The 24,437-nt window shown below is 43.2% G+C and overlaps 1 protein-coding gene across 4 annotated transcripts in view; it reads left to right on the forward strand.

The window, feature by feature from the left end:
- Positions 1-24,437, forward strand: part of MSRA (methionine sulfoxide reductase A) — a 369,259-nt gene that overhangs the window by 137,678 nt on the left and 207,144 nt on the right. For all 4 annotated transcript variants that reach the window (XM_033176846.1, XM_033176847.1, XM_033176850.1 and 1 more), the window contains one exon: positions 9,196-9,264. In XM_033176846.1, coding sequence (XP_033032737.1) covers positions 9,196-9,264 — 69 coding nt within the window. The remainder of the gene's footprint in view (positions 1-9,195; positions 9,265-24,437) is intronic.

A 24,437-nucleotide genomic window follows, 5' to 3' on the forward strand; every position in this document is an offset into this window, starting at 1 on the left:
TCTTGGTACCTATTGTTAGACTGCTTTCCGAATAGACTGTAGCGTTTCATGCTCCATGAGCAGTATAGGAGAAAACTTGTCTCACCGAAGCCTCGTCAGTGCTCAGCATTGTTTTTGCAAGTTTTGCCGTTTGCACGAATCAAAGCTAGTCTCTCTTGTGTGACTGAACGTCTATTGTGTATTTATATAATTAACAATTTATCTGCATAATATAAGTTCCCATCATTCCTCCCTTTTTCTTTGGTGATGCAACCTTTGTCTTTTGCAGAATCATGGATGCCTGCTTTGGGGAGCCTGGAGAGATGGTCTCCATGCTGGCTTCTAGGGCCACTGGCTTCCTCTTGCACTCTAATGGGGGATCCCTGTGATCACCTTTCTTCACTCCCCTGACAATCTGCAGCCTCAGGGAATGGTGGCATGGTAGGCTCATCTTAGGCCAGGTTTTTTTTTAAATTTTTTGAGACGTAGTCTCGCTCTGTCACCCAGGCTGGAGTACAATGGCGCCATCTTGGCCCACTGCAACCTCCACCTCTTGCGTTCAGGTAATTCTCCTGTCTCAGCCTCCCAAGTAGCTGGGACTACAAATGTACGCCACCATGCCCAGCTAATTTTTGTATTTTTAGTAGAGATGGTGTTTCACCATGTTGGCCAGGATGGTATCACTCTCTTGACTTTGTTATCTGCCCGCCAATTTTTTTAATGAATGAAAAGAGGCTTGTGGTTGGGACATCTCCATTCAGCTTTGCCATCGTAGGCTTGTGGTCACACTCGTGGGCTTGTGCACTGAGCAGACTTCAGGAAATGCAGCAGGCAAATCATCAGAAGGAAGAAGGCCTTCTATTTGCATAATACTTTATTCTTTTAAAAATGTTTCCTCATCCTTATTTCCTCACTCTTTGGGCTAAAAATCCTCTCTTAGGATTTTTCTTAATAAGCTGTTGATGAAATGGAGGTCCTTGAGTGTAGGGTCTATGAAATTTATCTTTGCCCCACAGCACTGTAACTCCTGGCACATATCAATGCAGAGAACATCCTTGCCAGTGAATGAAAACATGAGTCAAATGACCCAACGCTAGGTACCAGCTTATGCCTCACCAAGACGGGTCACTGTGCAGGCTGGGCTTTCAGCCTGGCCTGTTCTGCCTATCCTGTTCTGACATCTTGAAGCTCAGACTTGTTCCTCTGCAGAAAGAGCTGGGAGGTGTGGGGGTTGCCTGAGCTGTGCATCCACTCCCTTACCAGCCGGGAGGTGCATCTCTGGTTTTCTGCATCTGGAGCAAAGTGAGCGGAGAGATGGTAGTGGAGGGCGGGGTTGACTGTAGGGAGGTCAGCAGTCAGAGCAGGAGGATAAAATCCTGAATGACACATGATTTGTTTTTGGTGCCGAGATTTTTCACTGTTGTCCAATTGTCCTCTGTTTCTCCATCACATACCTTTTGTTTCAGGGGCAGCCCCCACTTGCATACAGTCCCTGGTCACCATGGGGGAGGGCAATGAGCTGCCTTCCCCTTCTCCTCCAGCTTTGAGAGTCAATCTCGCCTTCCGGGTACCCACAGCAGCTGCGGACATTTGCCTCATTCCCACCGTGACCTTCCTGGGGGACTCCCTGCCTTGCTGCTCCTCGTCACGGGTCCCAGCTGGCAGTTGTCGCTTGCCTTCCAGGTCAGGGAGGAGCGCTGGGACTTCCTGGGATACAGAATGAGTGGAGGCAATGCTTGGCAGGGAGGGGAGCAGCCCCTCCCAGTGACTCACTCATACCACGTTCGTCCCCATGCAGCCCCTCCTGACATAGAGAGCATGCCGCTATTGGAGACAAAACCCACTCTTGGTTTACTTGCACCTTAAAACACCATATTGCACACTGTAGGACCTGGGAGGGACAAACACAACAGAACCTCAGTTCTCCTGGACATGTGTGACTAGAGGTGTGACTCTGTCGTCTCTCAGAGCCCCTGCCCCAGATTTGAGTGACAGCCACCTCATCCTTAGCGTCTGTGAAGAGGACCTGGGCAGGATCAGGGCCCAGAATGCTCAGTGACCTTGAGGGGCCCGCTGCAGAGATGGGAGTGGCTGATCTGAGGCCAAGGCTTATGGGCCACATAGGGACCTTACTTAGTTCCTGTCTGACTTGTATCCTGAACCACCATGACTTTGTGACCTGGAGAAAGAGCCACAAAGAAACAGATAACAAGAGGGACTGTGAGATCATATTTTGTTGGGGGTTGAGAAATTTTTATTACCATATTACTGAGATAAATGCACTTTATTCCAGCCCCACCGTGACCCTCCTCTCTGCTGATTGGTGCAGTAGCAACTGGATTGGTCAGTAGAAACACTTGAGAAGTCAGTCCAGACCTCTCAGGAGCATGTGGTATGGGTTGGGTTGGCATGGGGTTAATAACATGACCCGATTAGCTTGTACTTCTTGCTGACCGGCAGCTCTGAGAGTTTAGTCTGATCCAAGACTCTTCCAGTCCTGAGATGATTTTGTGTCTAGTGGCTAACCAGGACCTCCAAGATGGCAGCTGCTGTTCCTGGAATCTCCAGTTAGGTGGTATCCCCTGGTCACCCAGTCCCCACTGCTTTCTGCACCCTCCTTACCCAGAGGATATGAATTGTAGGCATCCCTGGTTGAGCACAGGACACGGAGCTCATCCCTGATTGGTTTATGCCTGAATTTGCATGATTGTAGGTGCACTGTCAAGCAGTTTTACTGTGCCCTTTTCTAGGAAGAAAGTCAAACAATTTGAAGTACATGAGACATTCACAAAACAAAATAAAAAGCAATGTCAGTATCATCTTCTTAAGCTTTTGAACGTGTTCCGCAGATCCCCTTCAACATCCGGAAGCTGACTTTGACCCAGTCTTGGTCTAATTAACTGCTGCTCTGCAAGCCCTGGGCTCTCAAGATTTGTTTCTTGTCCTCATATCTTCTTGGCGGAGGACACATCACTGCCATCAGCAGAGGTTGTCCTCCCAGAGCATGTGGCTTTGGTGTGTGCCCCTGGGAGCAGAGAAGGGGCTGGGGCGTGTGCCCAACCCACCAGATGGGAGGCACCCACTGTGCTATGGCTGGGCAACAGATGTCCCTGTTGGAGACTCTTCTGTCTCCATTTCACACTCCACTGGTAATCAGTAGTTAGGACTCAATCAAGGAATGACTTTTCTGTTTAATAAATTTGTTTCTGTGGTGAAACATGCCATTGATTTTGAAACAAATTTGTAGATGGTGGGGTTAGGTTCTCAGGTTAGCCCACCCTCCCACAATTCTTACTGAACCTATACGAAGGGTTTAAAGGCTCTTTGGTTCTTCGGCCCCCAAATACTTGCCTTAGCAGAGTTTCAATGAGAAAATGTCTTTAGAAACTCCACCTTGGTTTCTAGGAATAGAGCTGTCATTTCTTGGTTGTAAAGAACTTGCTATTCTCTCATTATGGAATGGAAAGTAGCTCTCAGATTTCCCCTTATTCTTTTATCCCTAGAGCAATATATAGTGTGGGGGATTTTCAGAGGGTTTTTATTGCAGTGTAGAAATGAGAAGGAAAATGACTTCTTCCCCTGTGCCATCTTTGTTTTTTATCCATTTAAACCTGAATGGCAAAGTGATTTCATCACACGTGCCACCTCCAAGCGGTAAGAGACTGTATGGGTACTGTGTTGAGAAAAGATTCTGTGGTCACATTCAAGGATCAAGAAAGTATGCGGTGGTTGATTAGTGATGTCTGCCAGGAGCATGGTCGTGGAGAGGAGGTGACTAATGTGTATTTGCCATTCCTGAACCAGACCTGTTAGAAAGTAAAGTTCACACACAGGTGACAATACCAGCCTAACTGTTATATAGAGATTGTTATGTACTGGACACCGTTCTGAGTGCTTTTTGTATTTAATTTTCAAAACACCCCATGAGGTAAGTACAAATGAGGAAACTTACAATGAAGAAATTCTTACAGATGAGGACACAGAGGCATGAAGAGGTTGAGTGACTAAGCCAAGATCATATAGGTAGGAAGTGGGAGAGCTAAAAGTCCCAGGCTGTCTTGTTCTGGAGCCCCTGTTCTTAGCCACCAGTTCTGTCCTGTCTCCTGCTTGCGAGTGTTGTGCCTGCGGTTCACAGGACTGATGTAAGACTCAGCTGTATTTCAGAGGAAGGTGCAAACTCATGTTTACGGAACCTGTTATCTTTGGACCTCAGGCTCCGGAACTAAAGACAAGGCCCCCCGGGGACCTTATCAGTGAGGAGGAAATAGCAAGTGAACTTCCTCCACCTTCTCCAGTTTATGGAGCATTTCTGGTCTTTCCACCTCAGCCATCACTGCCAGTCTCTCAAATGAGACTAGGTAAATGGAAAAGGGAAGAGGGGTTGAGGTTTAAGGAGTGGAATAGAGGAGTTCCCTTGTCTCCAGGCCACCTGGCTGGGGGAACTATTTCTGAGGGGCCATTTTCAATGATCATTTTATGTAAGGAACACACACATGTACACATAAAGATATATAACAGTCATGTGCCACATAACAATGTTTTGGCCAACAAGGGATTATGTATATGATGGTGGTCCCTTAAGATTATAATGGAACTGAGAAACTTTTATCACCTAGTGACATTGTAATCATCATGACATCATAGCACAACACATTATTCATGTATTTTTGGTGATACTGGTGTAAACAAACCTACTGCACTGCTAGTCATAGAAAAGTTCAGCACATTTGATAATGTACAGTATATAATACTTGATAATGATCATAGATGATTGTATACTTTCAGTCATTATTTTAGAGTGTGCTCCTGCAGTAATAAAAAACTGTAAAATAGCCTGAGGCAGGTACTTCAGGAGGTGTCCAGAAGAAGACGTTGTTACCATAGGAGATGACAGCTCCAAGTGTGTTATTGCCCCTGAATACCTTCCAGTGGGACAAGATGTGATGGGTGGAAGACAGTGATATTAATGATTCTGATCATCCTTAGATGAATGTGTGCATTTGTGTCTTCGTTTTCAACAGAAAATTTAAAAAGTAAAAAATGAAAATTTTAAAAATAGGAAGAGCTTATAAAGATATAAAAATATTTTCGTATACTTGCAGAATGTGCTTGTGTTTTAAGCTAAGTGTTATTACAAGAGTCGAAAAGTAAAAAATAGTTTAAAAGTTTATAAAGTAAAAAGTTATAGTAGCTGAGGTTAATTTAGTATCGAAGAAAGAAAATTAAAAAAAAAATTAATGTAGCCTAAGTGCGTGATATTTATAAAGTCCATGGTAGTGTTCAGTAATGGCCTCGGCCTTCACACCCACTCACCGTTCATTGACTTACCCAGAGCAGCTTCCAGTCCTGCAAGTTCCATTTGTCATAAATACACTAGACAGGTGTATCTTTTTTTTACTCTTTTATACTGTGTTTTTACTGTACCTTTTCTGTGCTTATAGATCTCTAGATCACAAATACTTATTTGTGTTACAGTTGCATTACATTTGTATTAACCATTGTATTACAGTTGACTACAGTATTCAGTATAGTCACATGCTGTACAGGTCATGGCCTAGGGGCAATAGACTATACCACATAGCCATAGCCTAGGTGTGTAGTTGGCTCTACCATCTAGGTTTGTGTAAGTGCACTCTCTGTTGCACAATGACAAAATGACCTAACAACACATAGATTTCCCTGACTGTATCCCTGTTGTTAAGTGATGCATAACTGTGTATCTATATTTTTAACGTGTCAAGTAAGTTATCTTTCGTAATGGCTAAAGAGAGATTTTTTAGTACCATTTACCTCATTCGCTAATTTAAAAAATACTCATCAAATGCCTGTTCTGTGTCCATGCACTGAGAGAGGATTATGGAAATGGGGAGTCAAAGAGCTACGACCGCTGCCCTCCCTGAGCTTGCAGTCTATTGATAAATGCAGTCCCTGTCCAAACAATGGCATAAGCACAAAATGCTACTTGGGTGAGTGCTGCAGAGCAAAGGCCCTTGGTCCCAAGAGACCAGGGTGGCTGTGGTAGATGGATGAGGGGTGCTGGTGTTCTGACCGTGCAGGTGCTTTCAGGCCATGCCGAAGAGCTTTGACTTGGGCCTCAGAGTCATGGGGTGCCATGGAAGGGGAGGAGGCGTCGTGGAGTTTGTGTCACATGATTAGATGTTTTTCTCTTTGGAAAGATAATTGTGGCTACACTGGGAAAAATGAATTGGACATGGGATATAGAAGAGTTAGAAGGCAGACGTTGGAGTCCAGGAAAAGGGGTCATGATAGTTGGGGATAGGGAGGCTTGGGTAGTGAAAAAAGAAGTGAGGGGGATGCTGCAGGTATCTGGGAGGGGACAGTCGCTTGCTGTGGTGGCAGATTGGATGTGGGGAGTGAAGGGAAGAGAAGGGATAAGGACAGCTATAAAGCAGGAGCATGGCAGGCCCGTTCCCAAAGGTGGGGGATGCTGGCAGAGAAGCCGTTTTAGGGTGGGAGGACATCCTGTGTGGTGTTGCAGTGTTCAGAGGAGATATCAGATAGGGTGCACTTTGGATTGTGAGCACGTGGGTTTCGGCTGGGCCATTGACAGACCTCAATGGATTGTCCTGGGAAACCAACTGCTGTGGAAAAAATAGAAAAATCTATAATTTTGATTTTTTGAATTCAAACATTTTCACCCTAGACAATAAGAAAAGAATCTAACAATGACAAAGGAAATTAATGCAAATAAATGTCTTGCCTAGTCTTTCTATTTTCATTTTTATGTTCTTCTGCCATTCTTTTCCCGTAAATATTCACATTTTAATTAGTTGTCATTATAATCTACGTAGAAGATGTAACAGGGTTGTGTTTCCTTACCATTATCCCAAATATTTTGCCACATTTCTATATCTCTCTCAAGGCTGCATTTAAAATATGTTGGGTAATATTCCATTCATTTGATAAATCATAAATGGCAATTTTATAAGCAATTTCTCTACTTTTGGATATTTAGTTGATTTTAAGATTTTGTTAATACAGGTAATACTTTCATAAATATTATGTATGTCGCCTTTTTTTCTCTTGCATTTTTTTCTTAAGATAAATTCTTACAAGTGGGATTCGTGGGTTTAAAGAGTTTGAATAGATTTCTGACTTGTGATATGGGTCAAGGCAAATGTTTTCCAAACCACTGACAGGGCTGTGAGGCAAGAACCAAAGGGTAGATCTTTGATCTCCACATGGAAGCTTAGCATGTTTACTTGAATTCAGTAACCAGTGGTTCTAACCAGATCGGTGAATGCTTGACAAGGTCCTTCTGTTGCATATCTAGGACCTTCCATCACACATCTGCTAATCATGCCAGGTAGTGGCTGCAAAGCTCCATCAGGCCACTGAGCTCCCCACCTTGCCCTCAGAACCCTGGGCTAGCTCCTCCCCTTTCCCAGGCTTTCTGCTTGTCCGAATGCCACGATAACTTCAGAACTAGTGGAAGGCCCAGAAGGGAATTGAGGGAATTCCGAAGGGCTAGCTGAGCTAGTGAACCCTGTAAGCCTCAGGCTCTAAAAGATGTGCATCAGTACTGCAGAGGCTGCCTGTGGTTCCCATGGGTTTGGATGGGTGCTCAAGATCTTCCATGACCTGGTCTCAGTCTAAGAGATTTACTTGCCATTGCTTCTCAAAATAGCACCTCCACTCCACCAAGACAGATTATTCTGTGGCCCAGGAAGATGACTCCTGGCCCTCACTCAAGTTGCTCCCTCACCCTCGCCTTTGCAAACCTGACTTTTCCTTTGGACTCCAGGAGTGGCAGTGCCTTCGGGCAGCACATCTGACTTCCCACCCGGCAGCTCTCCTGCTACAATCTCCTGCACTCCTGCAGAACTCTCGTCCACATGGCAGGACTTAGCATATAATTATATGCCTTCTTTAATGTTTGTTTTTGCAATTGTTATTTCTTGAAGATAACTGTACTCTCCTTGAGGGCAGGAACCGTGTCATCCTTCCCTAGACCCCTCCAAGCCTGGCTTCGGTGCTGAGCCCTTTGCCTGAGCCCAGCCAATCCCGTGTGACCCATTACATCAAAGCGTCTGTGCCCATAGTGCAGTGGGAAGCGTCTTAGCTATCCTTGTCTTTTGTGTTTTCCACATAAGTGCTCATATTCAAAACTTGCTGAGGATATTATTTTAAAAATGCTCATAGATAGGGAATACTCATATTCTCTATTGATCACAGTTTGGGGGATTGTAAGATCTAATTAATGCTGGAAAACAATAACCTGGTCACTTATTACTTCTGAGTCCTTGATGTCTACTACGATGGGAAGGGTGACTGGTTAGAAGGACCTGGGGGGATAAGGAGCAGTTGGAGGCACTGGGATATCTCTCTGGCCCTTAAGAAGGCTGGTGTCTTTGGCCTGGGTGAACAGTGCTTGTATTATAGTGAAATGACATGTTCTGCTATTGTGTTTCTTGAAAAATTGGTTCCAGTGGTACCTTGCCCTTTTTACTTCTCACTTTAAATACCAAGTGCATCAGTGTTCTGGTTGTTAGGAGTCTTCAGGGGGACCCACCCGCAGTTCAGCCTGGAATTTGGAGCTTTCCTTGTTTTCTAGAGATGGCCTGGCACAAGAGGGACTCTGGCCGGATATCAGGAGCCTTCAGGCCGGGCTGGGTCTGTAGCCACCCATTGTCCAGCTCTGCACAAGCTCAGACCTCAGCCTACTCATTTATAAAATGACATACCTGAACTAGATGATCTCTAGGCCCTTCTGCAACAGAGATTAAAAACAAAACGATTGGCCGGGCGCGGTGGCTCAAGCCTGTAATCCCAGTACTTTGGGAGGCCGAGGCGGGCGGATCACGAGGTCAGGAGATCGAGACCATCCTGGCTAACATGGTGAAACCCCGTCTCTACTAAAAAAAATACAAAAAACTAGCCGGGCGAGGTGGCGGGCGCCTGTAGTCCCAGCTACTTGGGAGGCTGAGGCAGGAGAATGGCGTAAACCCGGGAGGCGGAGCTTGCAGTGAGCTGAGATCCGGCCACTGCACTCCAGCCCGGGCGACAGAGCGAGACTCCGTCTCAAAAAAAAAAATAAATAAATAAAAACGATTGAAGCCCTCTTCAGAGGGTAAGCTGGGGTGCATTTTTAACTCAAAGGAGAAATAGGCTCATTGACACATTTAATGACATGTGTTAGTATGTGTTAGAACTTTACACTTAAACTTGCATTTCTTTCTTTCTTTTTTTTTCTAGCCAAACATCATGTCAATGGCAACAGAACAGTCGAACCTTTCCCAGAGGGAACACAGATGGCTGTATTTGGTAAGATATCAACTCTGAAAGAAAACCCAAATTGTGTGCAAAGACTAGTGCCAAATTTCTTAGTTTTAGCAAGTGTCCTCAGGGCTTCAAAATCTGGGCTCTTCTAGATATTTACAAGTTGTTACAGCCAAGAAAACTATTGAGTTCCTAGTAATTTCTGGGGTTGGAAAAGCTTATTCTATAGAATTTAGTGTGCTTTATTTTCTCACGTTGACAACCAAATATCAAACTGAGTATGCTATTTCTTATGTCCACACTGTGAATTAACCTGCTAATTTAGGGTTTGAGTTTTTCTTTACTAGCAGGGATTTTTTTTTTTTTTTTTTCCCACATGGATATATCTCACTTTGTTAAAGACTGGGATTTAAGTAGTTTTGACTTGTTATTCCACAAAAGTCAGTCTAATTGAATGATCTCTTTCTTCTCCATCATGAATTAAGCACGCTCCTTAAGAGAAAACGTTAATTAAAAATGTTTTCAGCAAAGTCCAATCCCCAAGTGGTATACTTACAATGTATCATTGCGTGTTCCAGCAGAACTTCTCTGTTAAAATTCCAAACTGTTGGGTGAAGAGGGCCCTTTTTAATCCGTGTTTCCTTCCCTCCACGCCTCATGTCATCTAAACTTCCTTCAGAATATCTCTGCACATGGCCCTTTCTTTGCCTGCCTTCTTTTCTCCGTTCCTTTCCTTCCTTCCCTCCCCTTCCTTTGGGCCCCCCTCCCACCTCCCCTCCCCTTCTCTCTAGCAATGCTCTGGGGTTCACCCCTGTGTTACCCACTGAAAATGACAACCTCTGTCCTCTGGAATTTCAACTGGACATTCAGCTGCCTCCCCTGGTTCCTTCCCCTCCACCTTTAGACAAGTTCTGTGATGTCTCTCATCCTAAAAACGTGAAGTCCCCGATTTCACGCCTCCTGTAGGCTTCTGTCCTACTCTGGTCTTGATGGTAATCTCCTTTGAGGGTACAAAACTGCTTTGAAGCCCTGAAGTGCGTTTGAACTGGAAATTAGCCTCAGAACAACCTGGTCTGTAAATGAGCACATTCAAAATCGATTGTTCCCTTATTCCCAGAGATGGAACCAGAATTAGGCATCAGTGAGGATTAGCAGCTGGAGAGTTATAAACAGGGACCCAGTTCCACTTCAGTGTTGGTAAATCATGCTCTGTGTAGGCTATCACCTTTTAAAATATGCTGATCAGTGATTAGAAATCATTATGCTCAGAAATTTAAATGGAGAAGTTGATTTTGTAGAAGGCCTAGTGGACTCTCTAAAACATGTGCTAAAATGTTTGATTTGCTAACTTGCCTGTCCCAGCATGGTGTCTGTTATCATGGGACAGCAAATGTCACATGTATCAATGTTCAAAGGGTTCTTTTGATGATTTATTTATTTATTTTCCAGTCTCTCAGATTTGCCAACCCCAGGCATATGAGAAACTAGGTCTTATGTCATATCGGGAAACAGTAAATGACACGAACCCATTATTAGTGGGTTTCCCTCTGTTCTGATATTGCAGTAAAACTTTCTTGGCTGGGCGCGGTGGCTCAAGCCTGTAATCCCAGCACTTTGGGAGGCCGAGACGGGCGGATCACGAGGTCAGGAGATCGAGACCATCCTGGCTAACACGGTGAAACCCCGCCTCTACTAAAAATACAAAAACTAGCCGGGCGAGGTGGCGGCGCCTGTAGTCGCAGCTACTCGGGAGGCTGAGGCAGGAGAATGGCGTAAACCTGGGAGATGGAGCTTGCAGTGAGCTGAGATCTGGCCACTGCACTCCAGTCCAGGCGACAGAGCGAGACTCCGCCTCAAAAAAAAAAAAAAAAAAAAAAAACTTTCTTGAAGGGCAGACTCAGTACCAGATGGGCTGATGACATTGTTTGACTACAGAATTGGAAATAACAGGGAATAAGATTCTGTGGCAAGCCTTTTTTTTTTTTTTTTTTTTTTGCAGCAGGGGGTTGGGGTGGACAGGTTTGGTTTATAGCGGCTTACTCAACATCCTTACCCAAGGCCTTCATTGTTTGACTTTCAGCAACTTCCCTCTCTAAGGCTCCATTTTTCCATGAGGAGGCTGACGGGCGAGCTCTAAGGCCTCTGCAACTCTAGGCCCTTGGCCTTTACCTCTTATATATTCAGGACTGAAGGCTCTTGGAGCAGGAGGCAGCCCCTGGGAGGCCCACTGTGCATGGCCAGCATGTGTGATTTTAGAAGAGATGAATCATGTGCATAATTTCTACAAGTTAACAACATAGAAGAGGCAGAATTATACACATCATAAAATAGAATACGTTTGACATCTAAGAATTCTTACTTTAGAAGTGCAGTTTAGCTCTTCCAGATGCTTAAATTAAGGTCCTATTTTGGTTAAGTATATGCAAGCATTTCATATTAATGTCTTCAAAATGATTCTCACTTTCTATTGCTTGTCCCCCTGGCCTAGGGTGGAGTAGGGGATTTGGGTGGTTTTGAGGGTGGGTTTCTGCCATTCTGGGTTGTTTATCACTGCAATGGAAAGGTCAACTCAGCACAATGCTTGACTCTTGGGAATACATTGGGCATTTCATCCTGCCAGCCAGCCCCTTCCTTGCAAAGCTGATGGACTCATACTCCTCTTCCTAGCGAGGCCATGTGACTTATCCAGAGCCACTTGGCCACAGAGGTGGTTGGTGGAACTAGAGTTTGAGCCCAAGTCTAATTGACCCTGAATCCATGTTCTTGTCATGATATTCCCTGACTTTCTCTGCACTGGTTCAAGGAACCCTGGGAAGGCCTGATAGATTCAGAGACAACTTTCAGCTGGATCCATGCACAAAAGCATGATTTGCAGCCAAGCCCATTTAGCACATCAATTTGTATACTTGCATGCCTTCCCAGAGTGCTCTGAAGGAGTCTTGAGAAGTAGCCTTTGCTGGAAGAATACTGGTTGGAGCAACATCTCCTACTACTATCATGCTTTTCCATTTGACCGTAGTAGCATGTATTCATGCACAGGAGGATGTCTTACATTCCCTTGGCTGTGAGTTCGCCAAAACAGTGATGGCACTTGTACTTGTTCAAACCTACTCTTCAGCCTTGGAGGTCTTCATATTTTGTGATACAATAGTATCACCAATTACAATATCATTTTTTTTTTTTTTTGATATGTGTCTCACTCTGTTGCCTAGGCTGGAGTGCACTGGCACAATCTCAGCTCACTGCAGCCTCCACTTTCTGAGTTCAAGTGATTCTCCTGCCTCAGCCTCCCAAGTAGCTGGGATTACAGGCATGCATCACGACACCCACCTATTTTTTTTTTTTTTTTTGTATTTTTAGTAGAGATGGGTTTTTTTCCATGTTGGCTAGGCTGGTCTTGAATTCCTGACCTCAAGAGATCCTTCTGCTTCAGCCTCCCAAAGTGCTGGGATTACAGGCATGAGCCATTGCACCTGGCCACAATGTCATTATCTATTGGTTAATCATTTGAATATACCTTCCCTTTAGAATGCTACCAACATAAGAACTTTGCAATTTAATCCACTCTACAAATGACTATTGAACTGCCATGAAGCTTTTAGATTAGAATGTGAAATGTCAGGAAGGACAGATAGAGTGTGGGATAAAGGCATTCCAAGGTGAGAAATGCATGAATGGGTCATATCAAGGGATCAGAGAATAGATAGATGATTCCTTAGAAACTGTCCCTGGCATACAGTCTTCACAGATTTCCTTTTGTAGCCCAACAGTTAGTTTTTCTTCTGGTCTTGTTTTTCTGCCCCCACCATTCTTAGCTTCCTCTGTGGCTCTCCCTCTCCTCTGCCCTTTCAGACAATGAGAACAAAGGTAATAGGCTTGGTCCTCCTGGGGGCTTCTCCTGCCTGTGTGTGATGCTCTCTTTCAAGTCAGTGGGAGCCCTCTGCTTGCAAGCTGGAAGTGGAGCCACACATTTTGCAATTACTTCCTGTCTTTGTTCCTGGTGGCTGTGAGTGCCCTTTGGCTCTCACCCCTTTGATGTTTAGAGCGCCCGCCCTGTGTAGTGGGCATCATTGTGCTCCTTTATAAGCAGATAAACTGAGGCACTCAGAGATTAAAGAAATATGGCCGAGGCTTCCTCAGATATGAGAATATCTTTTGCCACCCTGCTGGGCCGGTCTTAGAAAGGTTTTCTCTGGCTGTCAATATGTTAATGAAAGTGACAGTCCGTTGACCATGGGCCACTCTGTCCACGTGAAGGGCCTGCTTCCAGCCTCAGTGGAGGTGTTTGTTCTCAGCACAGACCAGCTACTCATTGCCTTAAAAATACTCCACAGTCAAGAAGATGTAATTTCACAAGAAAATCAAAGCTTACTCATTGAAAAGACTGGAAAATGCAGGGCAGGGGATTCCAAGCTTAATTTGTGAAGATTTTTGGTACAATTAAAAAATACCTTATACAAAAAATTAGCTGGGCGTGGTGGCATGCACCTCTAATCATAGCTACTTGGGAGGCTGAGGCAGGAGAATTACTTGAACCCAGGAGGCGGAGGTTGCAGTGAGCTGAGATCGTGCCACTGCACTCCAGCCTGAGTAACAGAGCGAGGCTCTGTCTGAAAAAAAAAAAAAGTAAACTTTACTATCTTTGAACATAAATTTGTCATCCAAACTAGGATACATTTGAGAGTGAAAAGGGTGCTATGAACAATTATATTGAAATAATGAGGGATAAACCTGGAGGGTTTTAGGTAGCTAGGGTATAATGTGTCCCTGTAATGAGGTCGTATATTATAAAATATTGCACCAAGAATAGTAAATACACACCGAGTTAAGTAGAAATGGAAAAATAATGAACTTGGATAGACAAAATAAAGTGAACAAATGAAAAAAATTGCAATGACGTAGATTGGATTGTATATTATGTCACATCCACACTAGTAGTTTTGCTAACTTTGGAGATTATATTCTATAAATATTGTTGTATTCTTTCTGAATAATTTCAGTTTGAAAGTTAATTCATATTCATAAAACCTAGTTGATGATACTTCAGTAAGAGTAAGGGAAGGGATCTGATTTTACAGTTGCAGTTTTAATATTGTACTAATACTTTCCAGGCATGTAGGGTAATTATTTCTTCATTACTTGAGATATTCAGATGCTAGAGTGGTCATCCTTAACCAGTTCGGAAGTGGCTATGTAGCCTTTAAGACCCTTTCTTCTCAATTAGTGAGAATTGACTTTGTTTTGGAACATTGAAACATTAAAAAAAATTCTGCTAACTCAAAATTCTTTGAACTCATCATTATTTATTTTTTAATTTAAAATTTTTGTGGGTGCATAGTAGGTGTATATATTTACAGGGCATGAAATGTGTAGTAATCACATCATGGAAATGGGGTGTCCATCCCCTCAAGCATTTATCCTTTGTGTTACAAACAATCCAATTATACTCTTTTAGTTATTTTTAAATATACAGTTCTTACTATAGTTATCCTGTTGTACTATCAAATGCTAGGTCTTATTCATTCTTTCTCACTATTATGTTTTGCATCCATTAACCATCCCCATCTTCTCGCATACCCCTGCTACCTACCCTTCCCAGCCTTTGGTAACCATCATTCTACTCTCATCTCCATGAGTTTAATTGTTTTGATTTTTAGATCCCACAAATAAGTGAGAACACATGATGTCTGTCTTTTTGTGCCGGGCTTATTTCACTTAACAATGTTGTTGCAAGTGATAGGATCTCATTCTGTTTTATGGCTGAGGAGTACTCCATTGTGTACATGTACCACATTTTCTTTTTTTTTTCTTTTGAGACGGAGTCTCGCTCTCACCCAGGCCGGAGTACAGTGGCGTGATCTCGGCTCACTGCCACCTCTGCCTCCCGAGTTCAAACAATTCTCCTGCCTCAGCCTCCCGAGTAATTGGGATGACAGGTGCATGCCACCACGCCTGGCTAATTTTTTGTCTTTTTAGTAGAGATGGGGTTTCACCATGTTAGCCAGGATGGTCTCGATCTCCTGACCTCGTGATCCACCTGCATCAGCCTCCCCAGGTACCACATTTTCTTTACCATTCTTCTGTTGATAGACACTTAGGTTGCTTCCAAATCTTGGCTATTGTGAACAACTGCTGCAGCAAACCTGGGAGTGGAGAGGTCTCTTCGATACACTGATTTCCTCTCTTTTGGGTACATACCCAGCGGTGGGATTGCTGGATCTGAAGGTATGAACCTGTACCATTTAGGAACTCAGGTCCAGGCTATTTGGTGAAAGGTAAGATTCTGCAGTGAGAAACCTTCATGTTCAGAAATCGATACCAAGCAGCAACAGCAGAAGGACCTCTGCAAATTCTTTGGATTGTCATGAATTTTTAGGCTCCCAGTAACCTGCCGTCAATGTCTCTCTGACCTCAAACCACTGGAAAACGTGTTTTTTGGGTCAGATTCTCTGAAGATTTTTCGAACAAGTCGGGGGAGCAAAAGCCAAGCGGAGACCTTAGGAAAATGTGCTGGTTGCCACACGGCACATCTCCGTTGACAGCCTAAGGTGCCACGTGCTCACGGGGCCTTTTCTTGAACAGCTGTGTGGACGGACGGGTCCCGGAGCAGGGGCCTGCGGCTGACAGCGGCCCAGAGACGTGCCCCTCTCTGGGGTATTCACCTTCGGCCCCTCCAAGGAGGGTGACATCCACGTAAGAGGAACCGATCACAAGAAATTGTTTCCCCCCGGACGTGAATGGGAGGTGAGTTCTCAATCAGCCCTGGTTATTTGTCTGCCAGCCAAGAAAACATCATTGGAAGCAGCCGGCAGTATGTCAGACTTCAGAGGGAAGCGCCTCGGTGTCTCGTTGGCACACATCCAGCATGATGTTGGTAAACAACCGAGTCCCGGTGTGGTGTGTTTCTCCCTGAATCTTGACTGGAAACTACTGAAGCCCGTTCTGTGAGCTGTGGAGGGGCAACCACTCATTCCAGGAAAAAGGCCAGAAAGAATGACATTGTAATGTGTTTGTAATTAGCCAAACAATCTAAATTCACAAGATGGTCAGAACTGCAGGCTGCTAGCTGATGCAAAGTTCTTAAATGGCAGAGCACTTGGGGAGATAAAAATAGGCCTTCCTCCCTGGGTAATTTCAAGTCCCTTGAGGGGGCAATGGTCATTGGAGACATAGTTTAAGATGCATTTTATTTTATATATCCTGTGCATGATTGCAACTTTTATTTTCTTCTTGAGTGCAGAGCAGTCAGATAATATAGAGAAGGAGAAAGAGACCTTTGAAAACCTGTGTCGAAAATCTCTTTTGGTTTGGAAAGCATTGGCTGTTATGGTGCAGCCACGTTGACCTGGGCTGGTCCAGAAAAGAACAAGTTATGGAGTCACAGAGGAGGGTGGGTTTGGATGTTTAGAGCATGGAACGTGGACTATAGGTTGGAGGATGGCGCGGAATTCTTTGTAGAGGGGAGTAGGTTAGATAATGTTTCGTATAATAGCACTTCGCTGGTATAGACAGCACTTATCCATCAACTTCACCCATTTGGCTTGTAAGTAAGAACCAGAAAGTGAAGCCGTCCTCCCACAAAACGGTTATGGAGGGGTCTGTAAAGAATTCAGAATTGCCAGAGGTCACTGGAGTCCTATAATCCTGTTGACTCTAGACAAATTTTTTCCACCTTCTTAAGCCCCATCTCTCATCTGTGACATGACGAGAAAGCTGTTTACCTCCTAGGACTGTTGTCAGAGTGTCAGGAAATGATGCATCAAGCCCTTGGCATAGGGATGACAGACCAGCCGGACAGGTGCTCCCTGGCGGACCACCTGCTCTCCTCACTCTGGATGAGCTGTGATCAAGTCCCCGGGAGAGTGACGCCAACATCACCAGGCTCTGTGGGATCCATCACCTCTCCTCCGTAACACCAGATGAGCCCCGTAACCACCAGGCTCCGTGGGATCCATCACCTCTCCTCCGTAACACCAGATGAGCCCGTAACTCGGGGATTTGAAGGGTAACAGGCAGCATTAGTTGATAACTCACCTAATACTGGCTGGATACTGAGAAGCCCATGTTATTAAACTCTCTGTCAGCCTCACTCTCACCACTTGCCCAAGTGAGACCGGTTGTTTGCTTCTGTGTCAATACAGAGCTCTCGGAAAAGACTGTATTTCTCTTTTGGCCTCAACTGTAAAGCTGATCAGATGTGGCTAATTTTTTCACTCTTTGCAGTCGTGTACAGCGACCACCCACTTGACTGACCTTTTTGCCTTTAAGTTTTGACAACGCGAGAGAGATTTATTTTACAAATGTGGTGGACATTTCTTAAATTTCTACAGAGAAAATACATTCGACAGGATGTGCAGGAGAAATAAATATTTTCTAGTGCTTCTCCATTAATTAAATTTTTTAAGAAGAGAAACATAGGTATAGAGAACAACTAAAACTTAAAAAGTTACTCATTATTCAGTTTAACCCAACCAGCATTTTTAAGAAAAATACAGAGCACTCAAGGATCAAATGCAGATAATATAAAACATAATATTCTTTTTCTTGTTCTCACTCTCCCCAGCCATTTATCTTGGGCCTTGTTATGAAATGGATTAAAGGAAAATTAAAATATATGCAAGACACAGCCAGCTAACATGCATTAGAATTAGGTAAATATTAGGCCAAAGGAAAAGTAAGTGAAATGAAATACACAAAGAATGCATGTCGTAATCTTACATAATTAATAAAACTTGATCATAAATTTGGCTCTATGTTTCCTAGCAACAACATGAAGAAAAATCAGTTGGTTGCGTGATGGACTTCATTTTTAAAAAATTGTGGTAACATATACATAATATAAAATTTATCATTGTAACCATTTTTTAAGCATATGGTTCAGTGGTGTTAAGTACCTTCACATTGTGGTGCAGCCATCACCACCATCTAGCTCCAGAATTATTTTATCTTCCCAAAGGGAAGCTCCATAGCCACTAAGCTCTGTCTAGTCCTCCTTCCCCCAGCCCCGGTAACCCCTATTCTGCTTCCTGTCTCTCTAAATTTGACTACTCTAGGGACCTCCTATAGATAGAATCATATAGTAATTACCCTTTTATGAATGGCTGATTCTACTTAGTGTAATGTCTTCAAAGTGCATCCATGTTTCACTGTGGATGAAAATTTCCTTCTTATCCCATTGTATCTATAGACCACATTTGGTTTATCCATTCACCTGTCAATCAGTACCTGAGTTGCTTCCGCCTTTTGGCTGTTGTGGATAAGGCTGCGATGAACCTGAGTGTACAAATCTCTCTTCAAGTCCCTGCTTCCCATTCTTTTGGGTGTATACCCAGGGATGGAATTGCTGGAGCATATGGTAATTCCATGTTTAATTTTCTGAGGAGCTGCCATATCATTTTCCACAACAGCTATACTTTTACATTGCCACCAGCGAACCACAAGGGTTCCAATTTCTCTGCATCCTTGCCAACCCTTGTTATTTATTTATTTTTGAAAATTATAGCCATCCTAATGGGTGTGAAACGGTGATGGATTTCAGTTTTACTTACTGATTCTAAAAATGTACATGCTTGGGGGGATCACACATATTTTGGATTCTGGAACCAGGAAGAAATTTCTTTCAAGAGTACTTAGGACACTGTACTGCAAGGCATTCAGCAGCACTGCTGATGGCACCCTTGGAGTGAGCAGTGCGTGAGTCTCGTGGCTATTTGTCACACTGCTCTTCCCTTTGGGCTCGTGACCTTCTCCCAACAAGGGACGATTTGACCCTTGCATCCCTGCAGTTGCTAGCATGTTTGTCTGGTGGCTCTGGTTTAACCCAGAAGTTAGTTGTATTATATCTAAAACAAGCAATGGACCAGCTATCTTTTAGGAGATTTTCTGTCAATATCGTTTCTCTCAGTTGAGTTTTAAAAGATATTTGTTTTTTACTTTGCAATTGTGAAAGATTTCAAACAAAAATAGCTTAGTATAATGAAGCCTTGCTCGCTCAGCTTCCGCAGGTCTCAGTTACGGCTAAATATGCCTTGTCTACATCCCCGCTCCCTCCCCCTCCTCTATCCTAGCATATTTAAAGCAGGTCTCAGCTACCCTATCAACTCATCCATGAATATGTTGGTATATATCTCTAAAAGATAAGATGGATTTTTAATACCTAAAATATACTTTTTAAAATATCATCAGATCTCCAGTGAGTCCATTTCCCCTGTTGTCTCATAAATGTTTTTTAAAACTGTTTCTCTGAATCATGAGCCAGATAGCCTACACATTGCAATTGGTTGATATAAATAGTTTCTTTTCATCTGTAAGTTCACGCCTCTTTCTCTCTCTCTCTCTTTCCCTTGCTATTTATTTAAGAAATTAAATAATTCAGCCTGTCCTATTTCCTTCAGTCTTGACCAAATGATCGTGTTCGTTTGTCCTCTTGTATTTTCTACAAACCGAGAGTTAGAGGCCTCATCAGCATCCGTAAGTGGTGCTGTGTTTCATTCAGGAAGCATTTAATACCTGGTTCCTTTCCTTTTCTTCTCCTCTTCTCCTCTTCTCCTCTTCTCTTCTTCTCTCCTCTCTCCTCTCTCTTGTCTTGTCTTGTTTTCTTTTCTTTTCTTTCATTCAGAGACAGAATCTCACAATGTTGCCCAGGCTGGAGTGTAGTGGCGCAACCTCAGCTCACTGCAACCTCTGCCTCCCAGGTTCTCCTCAGCCTCCTGAGTAGCTGGGATTACAGGCGTCCACCACCACACCCAGCCAATTTTTGTATTTTTAGTAGAGATGGGGTTTCACCATGTTGACCAGGCTGGTGTCTAACTCCTGACCTCGGGTGATCCACCATTTTGGCCTCCCAAAGTGCTGGGATTACAGGTGTGAGCCACTGTGCCCGGCCCTGGTTCCTTTTCTTTTGGTGAAGTTAGCAACCCCTTGCTGATCATCGTCTCAATCCATTATTTCCTTGGAAACTGCAAATATTCTAATTCTAGCATTTTTTAAATTTGTGAGCTGAACTATTTCTATAAATAGAGACTTCTCTTTATCAACTATTTGGTTACTGTGAGATCCAGTTTGCTGAAGAAAGCAGGGTAAGTGGTGATTTTCCATACCTACCGTTTTGCTCCATGTATCTGACCATGGCTTTAAATGTATACTCCCAAGTCAAAGCATATGTTTGGATAGTGGTTTAAGTCAAAAGCCATTTAACAAAGGATAGAAACCTCCTTAATTTGACAGAATGACCATTTTCACTTGGGCATTTAACCAGATTATTGAAATTTGTAACCAGTTGGGTGAATACTTGAAAATAGAGCCACAGTACACAGATTGCCGCAACAGATTTGAGTAAAGTAAGAAGCAGGCACACTGTCAGGTGGCAGAAGGCAGGTTCTCAGGCAAAGCTCTCTCCACGGAGCAGCGATCTTCTCTGTCGTTCTTTCCCCAGATCTTGTGACCAGGGGACGTGCTGCAGTGCAGGTTTGAGTCCTGATCCTCAGTAGCTCAGGTTTAAAAAAGCAACTCCAGAGAGGGCCTGAGGGTTGGAGGAGGTCTTGCTTCTAGATGTGGAATGCCTTCAAAATGTTACAATGATAGAAATGGAGAAGCAGTCAAGACAGTACAAAGCCTGCTCAGGGATGCTGCCCACAGCGAAGATTAACAGCTGGGCCATTTCACCTGGAGCACTTTTTCACGCCTCTGATTAATAATCGTGAATGAGTTTGAGGGTAGCAGAAGACACTCCCCAGAGTAGATTTTCCATACTTCCAGTTCTCACAGAAGGTGTAGGTAAAACTGTCCGTGGTTATCACTGCCAAATGTTTGGGGATTCAAGAAGGGGAGATATTTACTGACCCACTCCTTTTTTAATCTCATACGTATCTCATGTATGTATTTTTGTAAGTGGTCTCAAATTCTTTTTTGGAACAATGTTGTGTATGAATAAGGTAAATAAAAATTAAACAATTCCCATGAATGAAATTTGTTAGGTCCAGTACAGTGTACACATTTTTTTTTTTTTTCCTGGTAGGCAATCAAAATCAAACAGTGCCAGTTCTATTTTTCCAGGAATAACTGGGAATGTTACCACTGAAAGCCTAGGAAGTGGGATTCGGTTAAAGCAACATGGTTGAACCGTGTGGAGAAATAGACATTTAGCTTGACATACCTTAGGCCCAAATAGTGTGAACAATGTTGCAAGAACCTGTGAACTTTCCCTAAATTCTTATGTAGAGTCTTAAAAGCCCATGATAATTGTATTATTATGTGTTCATAACCACTAGGTGTTATTAGGAGAAACACTTTTCATCATCCTGGGTCATCAGTGTTCCAGACTTAGACAAAGAATTATAGTTGACCAAGACCAAGTTTACTTGCTGAGCCCACTGACCTTGGGAGCAACAGTGGTGCCTGCAGATGGATGTCTTTCTGATGTAGGTCCCACCCTATATACTTCCAGATTTCAGCTGAGATTCCAACATTCATGGTAATATGGAAATCATCAGTGATACAGCATGGTAGACATTACCATGAACAAACTCAAAACGATCTTTCAAAAATATGCTTAGCATAAGCTGAGTGAACACATCCTCAGATGTGGCCTTCAAGAACCAAGCCTACTCAGGGTGAATCAGCGCTGTGTTTTGTAGGAAAAGAAATCTTATTTTCTTGGTCATATGTCTGTTCTCTCCTAAAACCCCTATACAGTCCTTTGAATCTCAACCATCTTTTAATGTGACGACCCTCTTCCAGTTTCCTGATTTCCATAATTCTGCCACTTGTCAGGTCAGGATGGAGCTGTTTCTAGTGGGAGTCTGCGTCCATCTTGCTTCCAGCACCCTCATATGGATTCAGTGCTTGGTGACATTCTTATTACCCTTTCTTCCACTAGCATTCTGTTTCCTCAGCATATGACCTTTGTCAGGGTGGCAGTGACACTCACATTGGGAAGCATGGAAGAGTTTTGATTCATCTCACAAGGACATTAAGGGAGGACTGGGGAGGGTCATCTGGGGAATTTCAGGAATGTGTTGACACTAGGAGCAGGAAGTGACAGCTACCTGAGGACAGATGAGCCCGGGAACCATTTCCCAGTTCCTTGCTCTTGGCTGAATAACTTGTGCCTGGCAGATGTGTCTTTGGCCGGGCCTAATGTTGACAGCTCTTCAGTACAGATACGCAGCGGGGTGGCCACATGATGGGGAAAGCCCACTGGCATGGAGTCTGTGGGGGGCTCTACTTTCCCATGGGCAGAAAATGAGAGCTGCCTTCCCAAGTGAATAGCCGGTGCATGCTGTAATCCTGCTGCCAACCCTAATACATAGGTCTGCAGTGACACATAAGAAATGACCAGGCCTCTGCACCAACTGAATGACAAATAGCTTTTCAATTGCCGTGAAGGTTTCGGTAACTCTATTGAAGTTTTTGTCCCCTTTTTTCTCTCATATAAGACGTGTTTACTCTACCTCGCAACGAAGAGGCTGTTAAACGCTTCTACCAGCACCACCCAGCTTTCCCATGTGTATATTAAGCTCCATATTATAAAAAAAAAAATATGTGTGTATGTGTGTGTGTGTGTATATATATATTTGTTCTTTACACTTAACTCTGAGATGAGAAAACTGAGGCTCAGAGACATTGACTTCCCCAGGGTAAGGCTACTAGTTAATGGCAGAACTAGTTAATGGTTTGGCACTGAGATTATTTATTCACATATTCATCAGATGGTTTATTTATTGCAACAGGAGACAAAAATATCTCTCAAGGAGCTTATACTCTAGTAGGATGGGACAGAAAATTAGATAAATATGTAAAGCATATGGCATGTCAGATTATGATAAGTGCTGTTGATTAAAATAAAGCAGGGGAAGAGAATAGGAAATGACAGGCTATGGTTGAGGGGTTATAATTTAAAATAATGTAGTCAGGGAAGGCATGAATGAAAAAGACCTGAGAGAAGTGAGAGAGGTTGTCTTGCAGAGATTTATGGAAAAAGTGTCCCAGGCAAAAGGAATGCAAGTGCAAAGGCCCTGAGGCAGGAGTGGCCTGGCTGAGGCCTGTGTGGCTGGCCTGTAATCAGCAAGGGAGGAGAAGGAGCAGCTGAGGTCAGAGACTAGGAGACCATGAAGGGCAATTCATGGGTAATTGTGGGGACTTTAACATTTATTTTGCATGCTATAGGAAGTCTAGAGGATTTAAGGCAGAGGTGTGATGTGACTTTTTTTTTTTTTTTTTTAAGTCACTTTGCCCTGTTGAAGATGGCATGTTATATTGGTGAGAGATGCAGCAGGAATACCACTTAGGAAGCTGTTGCCTCCTACTTTAGTACTTTTGGCTTGAACATAACTGCTTTTAATAAAAAAAAAATAATAATAAAGCTTTAGGCCTTGTAGACCTTTCTCAAATGCCATATTTTCATAGTTTTGTAAGGTTTTCTTTCCCTCTATTTTAAGAAGTTAAATAGCCCTTTTAAATAACACATTAGCTTGGCTATTATCAAAAATACAAAAGATGACAAGTGTTGTGAGGACTCTTACTGTTGGTGGGATTCTAAATTGGTACAGCCATTATGGAAAACAGTATGGAGATTTGTAAAAAAAATTTAAAACAGGACTGTTATTCAACAATTCTACTTCTTCATATCTAAAGGCAATGAAATCACTGTCTCAAAGAGATATTCATACTCTCATGTTCATTGAGGCAGTATTCACAACAGCCAAGATACAATGTCTATCAGTGGGTGCATGGGTTAAAACCTGCAGTACGTATCCACAATGGAATACCAGGCAGTCTTAAGAAAGAGGGAAATCCTGTCGTTTGCAACAATATGGATTAACCTGGAGGATTATGCTAAATGAAGCCAGGCATAGAAAGACAAATAGTGCACCATCTCACCTATATGTGGAATTTTTTGAGAAGTCAAACTCATCAAAGCAGAGAGTAGAATGATAGTTACCAGGGGCTGGAGAGATGTTGGTTGAAGGATACAAAGTTTCAATTAGACTTGAAGAATAAGTTCTGGAGATCTTGGTGATGATAGTTGATAATAATATATTGTACACTTGAAAATTGCCAAGAGAGTAGATTTTAAATGTTCTCACCACAAAACAATAAGTGTGTGAGGGGATAAGTATGTTACTTAGCGTAATTTACTTATTCCACAGTGTGTACATATATCAAGACATCACGTTGTACACTATAAATAAAATTGTATTTGTCAATTAAAAAGTAAA

Source organism: Trachypithecus francoisi, unplaced genomic scaffold (assembly GCF_009764315.1).
Source record: "Trachypithecus francoisi isolate TF-2019V2 unplaced genomic scaffold, Tfra_2.0 Contig01554, whole genome shotgun sequence".
Lineage (NCBI taxonomy): Eukaryota > Metazoa > Chordata > Mammalia > Primates > Cercopithecidae > Trachypithecus > Trachypithecus francoisi.